The 9,221-nt window shown below is 37.1% G+C and overlaps 2 protein-coding genes across 3 annotated transcripts in view; one reads left to right on the top strand and one right to left on the bottom strand.

The window, feature by feature from the left end:
* LOC106528619 (nucleolin) overlaps positions 1-1,586 on the bottom strand; it is a 20,566-nt gene extending 18,980 nt beyond the window's left edge. The window contains exons 1-2 of the mRNA XM_014023834.1: positions 1,492-1,586; positions 1,185-1,251 (exon numbers count right to left, since the gene is read on the bottom strand). Coding sequence (XP_013879288.1) covers positions 1,185-1,251; positions 1,492-1,515 — 91 coding nt within the window. The 5' untranslated portion in view covers positions 1,516-1,586. The remainder of the gene's footprint in view (positions 1-1,184; positions 1,252-1,491) is intronic.
* gk5 (glycerol kinase 5) overlaps positions 1,559-9,221 on the top strand; it is a 28,776-nt gene continuing 21,113 nt past the window's right edge. The window contains exons 1-6 of one of the 2 annotated variants that reach the window (XM_014023829.1): positions 1,559-1,633; positions 1,954-2,239; positions 2,348-2,441; positions 4,619-4,694; positions 4,831-4,924; positions 6,733-6,864. In XM_014023829.1, the coding sequence (XP_013879283.1) occupies positions 2,114-2,239; positions 2,348-2,441; positions 4,619-4,694; positions 4,831-4,924; positions 6,733-6,864 (522 nt within the window). In that variant the 5' untranslated portion in view covers positions 1,559-1,633; positions 1,954-2,113. The remainder of the gene's footprint in view (positions 1,634-1,953; positions 2,240-2,347; positions 2,442-4,618; positions 4,695-4,830; positions 4,925-6,732; positions 6,865-9,221) is intronic. The other variant, XM_014023830.1, reaches the window with a different exon arrangement.

Raw genomic sequence — 9,221 nt, 5'->3', positions numbered from 1 at the left:
CTGTCAACGCTCTCTGGTTTCATTTAAAAGAGTCGATCGTCAGATATTGTCCAAGATTAACCTTCAGGGTGGATATTCAATTCAAATTTAAAAATACTTTATTGATCCCAGAGGGAAATTACGTATATAGCTCGCTAGCAGCCTCACACCGATGACCTATCCACGTCATCATTTACCCAGAATGCTTTGCGTGTAAATAAAATGGCCCCGTCCGTGTAAAATATTTTTTAAAAATTTACAAAACTAAACAACCTACAGTATTTTTAAAGTTTTTATTTTACAGTTAAAATATATGTTTATCAAATAAAGTTACAACTAATCATGCACCCCTTTAATCGATTTTTATTGATTTGTTGTTGCAGCCCTAGTGCTGACGCTCGTCTTCGTCACTTGACACATTTCACATGCTGTCATTGGTTGAGGACCCTTGTTTACAAAACATATCCACGTTTTTTTTGTTTTAATTTCCTTGCTTTCTAAGACACATTAATTTGATTTGATGTTGTAATTTGCCTTGTAATATATTTTATACCTTTTCTGCTACTTTTGCATTGGCTATCATTAAGTTTTGTTAGTTTATATGATACAAGATGCTTCCTACAAAAAAASAGAATGTGAATCTTTTCCTAAAATTCCATGGGAATATTTTGAACACTAAGGAAGTTATGAGCAAAAATAGATAACAAGGCGGTGAAATGAGCACATTGGTTCTGCTGTGAACTGCAGCAAGAAAACATGAGCTGATTCACCTAAACAAACATCAACAATAACTTCCCTCATACTTGAAATAATCACATGATTTTGGTGTTATTTAATATGGTTTGTAATGTTCTTTTGGAATCCGCTCTCAGATTTAATATTGGTGGAGGATAAAAAAAATGTATCCACATCCCTAGATTTCCCATTGAAATCACAGATCTCTTTTGCAAGGGAGGCCTGGGCTGGAAGGAAACCTAACATGCATGTTTTTGAGGTAGGTGACATTTTTTACATCATTCAATGGAAATTCTGGACCTAAAAATCCATGATCTTAATAATCTTTGAAAGATTATTAATGCTCAATAATCTTTGAAAGATTATTAATGCTCTATCAGTCTAAATGGATTTATTACCACACATACTGAAACTGCAGGAAGAATACAAACAAATGAATTCATGCAACATGTTTAAAAGAAAGGACTTGCCAGTGTTTGAGGAGCCGTCCTCTCCTTTCACCGCTTTCATTTTTTTGCCTTTTCTATGTTTTGCAATCTGGGGGGAAACAAACAACAAAAATCAATGCAGCAGTAAATAATTCAGGTAAACAAGTCATTGAAACTGTATTTTCCAACTAGCAGCCTACCTAGCAAACTAAATAAATTGTTCGACACACGTGAATCCTGTTTCCAGTGTTAGCTTAGTAATAATTGCACGTGAAAACATACATAACAAACGGTTAGCTAAATCTTTTRAAATGACTTCAATGTTTGATATAATAACAAAATAAAATACCTTATTTACGTCTGTCTTTTCCATTTTAAATGTTAAAACTGAAGAGCTGTCGAAGTGCGGAAGAACGCACGTGCGAACAACACAACTTACTGCGCATGCGTATGACGTGATCTACGGGTGCCTACAGGAGCGAAGTCTTTGGGTAACGCGATATAACTTCTATAGTTTTCAAATACCCTCGTTTAATGGTAGAAGTATCCGTTTCATCATTTTAAACCTGGGAAATGTTTAAATTATGCTATGTTTTTAAAACAATAATGTTTTCTGAACCGTTAATTTCTCAAATATCAAAACATTAGCAGCTAGCCGTGTAGCTATAGCTTAAACTTAAGTGAAACTGTAGCAACTTCTGAATAAATTCGCTTGTATTACACTGCTGACTCACAGAGCTAAAGTGTATCAGTGTGTTGCCAACACAGTGTGAAGCTTTGGGTACAAATACGTGTTTGTTTAATTGAACAGGTTGAACTGGAACTGGGCTGAAACTCAAAGTCCAGGGGCTGAGTTACACAGACTCGGAGTAACATAACACTTTTTATAAAAGCACACCATCCATTCATGCTGGAAGCATGGAGGACGGAGGATCCCTCTGAGGAATATCAGGATATTTGGGCTGTTTACGATGGGCAGCCGGAGGAACGGGTACAACAAGGAGAGCTTTATTCTGTCAGTGGACGTCGGAACCACGTCAATAAGATGTCATGTTTATGACAAGGAGGCACAAATCCGAGGATCATGCACAAGCAAGGTTCTTTAGTCTCTCCTTCTGTTTGTTTTACTTTTAATAACTCATAAAACACACATTTACTATGATATTTACAAACTGTTTATAATTTCAATAATCGTTTATTTTTAGGTTGTCCCGTTGTATCCAGAGGTGGGACATGTGGAGATGGACCCAGATGTGCTGTGGAAAGGTTTCATCTCTGTGGTCAAAGGAGCTGTGCAAGGTACAGCTGCTCCCCGACCTCTTATCACATCCATATGTGACCCAACCTGGGGAAGGGAATCTGATGTTATTATTCAACATCCACTCTCACTGACAAATACAGATGACGTGAAAACATTACAGACACCACAGCTGATGTTAAAATCTCCCTTTTGGTTTTCTTTCTCAAAGCAAAAAAACTTCCTGCTACTGTCTCTGATTCTCTGTCAGATGAGGCAGCTTTAGTGTCGCTAGAACCTCATTTATGTCTGGACAGTTTTTGTCCTGTTGAGCTCTCTGAACTATCTAAAATAATAGCTTCATCCAAACCATCAACATGTCTGCTAGATCCCATCCTAACCAGACTGTTCAAAGAAGCATTTCCCTTAATTAAAATCCATATTTTAGATGTATTTATCTCTAATGAATGGTTGTATGCCACAGAGCTTTAAGGTTSCTGTAATTAAACCTTTACTTAAGAAACCTGATCTTGTTGTCCTGTTAGACAGTAGACTTGTCCATTCTTGTCCTGTTAGATCTCAGTGCTGCATTTGATACATTTGATCACATTGGGCCTCATGCAAGAACCGTTCGTACGCACAGATTTGTTCTTAAATTGTGCGTACGAGTGATTTMGGACAATTTGTGGCATTCACCAATGTTTTCGTATTCTACGATTTTTTTCAGATACGAACAAAATTTACGAGTGGTCCAGACCTGTCGTATATTTTACGAACAGTCAGTCTGCTGTTATCCAGACGGGTTTTCTTCACTAATAACTTTATATTTCGTTAGTTTGAAGATATTTTGAGTTGAAAATAAATCACACTCTATAATTATGTTGACAATAGGCTCTTCTGCTTGAATTAGAGTTATAATTTTAAATGTAATAATTTAGACTAACWATAAATTGTCCGTTCGTCCGTTTTCCGCCGCCTATCCGGGATCGGGTGCGGGGGCAGCAGCAGAGAGACCCCCCTCTCCCCTGCTACACCTTCCAGCTCGTCCTGGGGGACTCAAGACGTTCCCAGACCAGAGGGGAAACATGATCAAGTCCAGGATTTTCTCCAAAGTGCCAGACTTATTTTAAAAACATTTAAAAATGCTTACCACCTGCGCCGCGCAGCGCGCTGGGGGGGGGGGATACGGTGCGCAGCGCTGCGCTGTGTCTTCTGAATAAATGAAAATGATTTAACACAGTTGTTTATACATTTAGCAGCTCTTTTTTATTCCACAGCTGAGCTGCTAAAAATGAGAGATTTTCTTGTCTGGATCTCTGACAGACGGACTTCAATCTCTGAACTCGTAAAGTTTTTCTTTTAAGTTTTCGCTGCCATTTTCATGAATGGACACTTYCTGATATCTGAGGCAGGAATCATAGCCTTATATGGTGTATTTGGGGTGGTAATTATGCTAATCTCCTCTCGCGTGCACGAGCAGCTGGATAGAACAGGTGKAATTTACGCAGCTCATTTACGCACGTTTCCTGAAGATAGAAGWGTTTGTTGAATCTGACGTGACATGTTCGTACGAACCCTTTGTACGAACAAAAGTAAGTGAAATTTAGGATAAAAATACGAACATGTTCTTGCATGAGGCCCAATATTTTATTACATAGACTTGAACTTGATATTGGGATTACAGGAACAGCTCTAAAATGGTTTGAGTTTTATTTAACTGATAGATTTCATTTTGTTAATGTTAATAATGAATCTTCTGCTTACACCAGATTTAGTCATGGAGTTCCTCAGGGTTCAGTGCTTGGACAAATCCTCTTTACTTTATATATGCTTCCATTAGGTAAAGTTATTAAAYARYATGGGATAAATTTMCATTGTTATGCTGATGATACTCAGTTATATTTATCCATGAAACCCGATGAATCCAACCAGTTACTTAAACTACAAGCATGTCTTAACAACATAAAAACATGGATGACTCTTAACTTATTGTTAAGTCAGATAAGACAGAGGTTATAGTTTTTGGACCTGAACATCTTAGGGATCAACTTTGCATCCTTTCATCTCCTCTGGATGGCATTAATCTGGCCTTCTCTTTTGATCTAATCTCTAATCTCTCTTTCTAATGTAAAGAAACTTGGTGTTATTTTTGATCAGGACAGAGACAATAACAATAACCAGTTTTTCACTAGAGCCACATTTACTGTATGCATTTTGTTTTGTTGTGGTTGTTTTGTAGATGCAGGAGTTCAAATGAGCCAGATTGAAGCTCTTGGTATCTCAACTCAGCGATCAACCTTCACAACTTGGGACCGGTAAATATACGTATTCATCACACTGTGTTCCTTTTGCTTCAGAAATTCACTGACAAACTTGTGAGAAATTGCTTTGCCTCRCTTGTTTTAAACTTTGTTTGCCATGTTTCTTTTTTCTGGCTGTTCRTTTTGACAGAAAAACTGGAGTTCCTTTTCATAACTTTATCAGCTGGCAGGACCAAAGAGCTGCAGAGCTGGTGAAGTCCTGGAACAGATCCTGCACTATGAAGGTGAGTGTGTTTACCTCCTGTGCTTTTTTACTGGATAATTTAATATTATTTTAGACATCCACATAGGTGCAAATTTAAGAAAAACATCTTTCTGTTTTGCTTTATTTTATAATTAGCTTGTTTTAACATACCATACTTATATTTGGTAGTACATTAAAAATGTCCTAATAATCTAATATGTTGTTTAATAAAAGCATTTGAAACATTTTAGAACAGAGTCATCTATATTATCAATGTATAAATTGTATACAGTGAAAGGGAAAGTGTTCCTAGTTTGATGCATTTGCAAAAATAAGTACAAAATAATAAAAAACTTATCATTAAGGGATGTTGCAGCAATGCTTCCTGTAGTTAATGAGCCAAAAATCACTTAGACAAATCTCTTTAAMTTTGGGTTTGTGATGCCGTGGTTCTTCCATCATGGGGCACTGGGGCGTTGAACTTTAGCTGCTGTTCTGCCTCTGAACCACCAAGGCAGGTCAGGCCTTAATAGTCAATAAATAAAAGGTTAGGCCAGCATAGAGTTTTAGTAGTATGATGATTTAGTGATGGCAGACAGCTGGTCCTGGTATTTGAAGTGGTTCCATCCACACTTTATGTACAGATGTAGATGGAAAATAAAAATTAAAGTAAATTGTTAAAAACTCTTTTTAAATATAAACAGGTGTTCTCACACAGAATATTTCAACTCTTTAACACAAACAAAAAAAAAACACAAATTGTCCTCATAAAACTTCTGATTTTGGACTCTTCAAACACCCTCCCAGCCTTGTTCCAAATGCCAGAAAAATGTATTTATGAAGGTCCTAATTTAATTAATTTTTGTGACAGGACCCCCAGACCCCCCTTTAATTAACTGCCTTGTGCCTTCAACTCTTCACTTGGTCATTTCATTCAAAATAGCCTCCTACTCCTGAAACTAAAACAAAAACCATACCAGAGTGTTGCTTTGACACATTCATGAATGTTTGAGAAATCCTTGAATCTCCTGTGGCCATGTGGAGCTGCCTAAACRCTTCCTGGTACAAAGCTCCGCCCATTTACACAAAGCTCCTCCCTGAARCTCAGTCTGCAGCAGAGYTCCTGCCCACAGAGCACCCCTCCCCTGACGCATTGTTGTGAAGATGTGCTGAAGTGGGAGTGTCTGAAACAGCAGGAGGTTCTTAAAGAGACGCAGGTCAATTTCAAGGTGTTTAGAGTCACATTTATTTTTGATACAAACAGCTTTTTAATAACAACTGAAGGTAACATAGTTACTTGATTGTGGTAAAGAATTGAACTACATATTTTACCTGACAGCAGTAAAGATATCAGGACCACATTGGTCTGAATTTCCCATCAGTTTTCAGGTGAAAACTCACAAATGAATTAAAATAGGTTTTAACACCTTTTACAGCAGAAACAACTTCCTAAAGACTCATTTTGATCTCATCATATTTTCCCTAAGTTCATTCATTCCTTTCTCCATTTGGACTGATGATTAAAAAGCCCACAGCTTGTTTTTACACATTTCTCATAACAAACATTTCCTGTTTTTTGTCCAGTTTTGTTCCTGTGTTGTGTTCTCTGTTTATCTCATAAGTATAACACAAAAAGCAACGTATTATTTATTGTGCACTACTCTTATTATCAGTACAGCACAATACAGTATGTATGTGAAAGTACCAGGTTTAAAGCAGAATATTATATTTTGTTCCCAAAATAATCACGTCCAGCAACAAACCCTTGGGTCAGACTCTAGATAAAACATTTAAACCAGGTCTGAACAGGATGTCCTTTCATACTATATCTCTTTCCAACATGCTCAGATAATCCACGGTGCGATGAAGGTGGCTTACTTCCTGACCCGGCAGAAGCGCTCCCTCGCAGCGAGTGTCATTGTCTTTTCCACTCAACAAGTCACTTTTCGGCTGGTGTGGGCTTTGGCGCACTACAAGCAGGTGTGTGGATGGCTTTAACTCCCGCCTCGAAGTGAGCAGCTGACATGCGTACTGTACTCTGAGTGTTTGAACAGAGCTGATGAAAGAACTGGTCTTTGTTTCGAAGAAAACAAAAATCTTTGAAAAGCYAAGTAAATCAATACTAACAAATACTGTCCCGAGTGCCAAGGTTGGTATGTTGTGTAAACAAAACAGAATGGAATGATTTACAAATCCCACAAACCATATTTTACTCACAGTGGAACATACAGTAACATTGTTTAAATAAGGTCCTTTTGATTTTAAACTGAGGAAACCAGCTCTGCAGTTTTTCAGGGAATATTGTCCTCCTCTGGGCTGAGGGAGGATTGTTCCGGGTTTTTGTTTCGTGACACACTAACCATTCATTCAGTTGGTGAGAGGTCTGGACTGCAGGTCAGTTCAGCTGCTGCTGTCCTCAATAAAGTCATGTTACAGTCTGTGCTTTAATATTGTCTTGCTGAAATATGCAAGACCTCCCCTGAAAAAGACACTGTCTGGATGGAGTAATGTTCCTGCACTGATGAGCCTTTCCATATGTGTAAGCTGCCTTTTCTAGAGGCATTAATGCACCCCCATACCATCAGTGAGGCAGGTTTTATGGCATCCTTAGTTTTCAAATAGGGTGCATTTTCTCATTTTCAACATTTAACTATTCAACTATGTCCCTTTCTGAATAAAATATGGGTTTTTGACATTTGCAAATGGGCAGGGGCCGTTCTGGGTAGAGTTGGTCTTGTTCTCTCCATGCATGTGTGGGTTTTCTCTGGTTTCCTGCCACAGACCCAAAATACAAATGTTAGGTTAAATGGTGACTCTAGATTGTCCCTAGGTGTGAGTGAGAGTGAATGGTTGTTTGTCTCTGTGTCCCTGTCATGGACTTGGGACCTGTCCAGGGTTTACCCTGCCCTATTTTTATGTGCATTTTGAAGAAAAGAAAAGGTTGATGGACACTGCAAAACTTCCTCAATTTTGCAAAAATGTTTCTATGCTAGCTTGAGTTTTTTTTTTTTTTTTTTTTTTTTTTTTTGGATTTTCCATAAAAGAGGAGATGGAAACTAGGGATGCAAGTTATTGATTAATGTATTAATCTAAAGTTGATTGATCTTATTGATCGACTAACGATTAATTGATAAGCGGCCATTTTCCTAAAAACCTGACATTTCTTTTGAGTAAAGGCTCTTTCTATAACATGAAGGGCTAATTTTTTACATGCTAAATAAAAAAGTACAGTATTATTTTAACAAATCATTGTGCCAGTTGTGTGAGTAAACACTTACTAAATGAACAGAGAAATGTGGATTTCTCTCACATTATTAAACTTGGACATATTTATAAAATATAACAAAACAGGAATCTGTTTAGTTGCTAGTTGGAAAAAAAAGAATAAAATAAGTAAAACACTTAATCCACCSTGAAGGTGAAAAACTGTCATTTAAACACAGGGTAATTTTTACAGGGTAATAATTACAAACAAACAATTGCCAGTACTCATTTGTATCTCACGTCCTTCAGGGATATTTTATTATGTTTACTGTTTGTTTTTGAGTTAACCTTTATCTTGTTTGTTTACATTCCCTCTGCTTCTATCTTAGCTGGGCTACACAGCATGATCTGACGTCAGTTACTGTTCATTAGATTGATTTACTGGCCAGGTTATGTCACACAGATTAGATTAACTTCAAGTTAAATATTGGTAGCGATTGTAACTTTTTTTTTGTTTTGTTTTGTCCTTTCACACAGAGTTAAACTCAACAAGAGGAAACTAACGGTAGCTAAAGTTAGCTTACCGTTCTGTCATTCTGCTCTCTCGTCTTTAGCGTCATACAGGTTGATGGTCCGGTACAGCCTTCTGTACTTTTACTTCCAGTTTGGTGTAGTCCAGTATTATTGTTGTGTCGCAAATGAAGTGCCTATAAATAATGACTAAGTATTTTTATGTAACTGGGGTTATTTTCAGAGTAGACCTGCAGTGCTTTAAAACAGGGGTTCTTAACCTTTTTGACCTCGGGGCCCAATTTATTGAACGTAAAGTGACACGAGACCCAGTCAGACATTACCAATTTATGGAACAAAATGATAATTATTCTAAATCTTGGTTTAATTTTTATTGTATTTACATCACAACTAAACAATCATAACTAACATAACTAAATTAAATACACTCACAGTTTAAAAGTAAAACTCCTGTCAAATAATCACAAGACATGATTATGACAAACATTTTTATATTGTAACCTGCCCATAACAATTATTTAAATAAATACAAAGGTCAGTCAGCAGACCACTCAGGCTTATCAGCACACACACACACACACACACACACACACACACACACA

This window comes from Austrofundulus limnaeus, unplaced genomic scaffold, assembly GCF_001266775.1.
Source record: "Austrofundulus limnaeus strain Quisiro unplaced genomic scaffold, Austrofundulus_limnaeus-1.0 Scaffold392, whole genome shotgun sequence".
Lineage (NCBI taxonomy): Eukaryota > Metazoa > Chordata > Actinopteri > Cyprinodontiformes > Rivulidae > Austrofundulus > Austrofundulus limnaeus.
The sequence above is the reverse complement of the archived record's forward strand: the minus strand, read 5'-3'. Positions and strand labels throughout refer to the sequence as shown.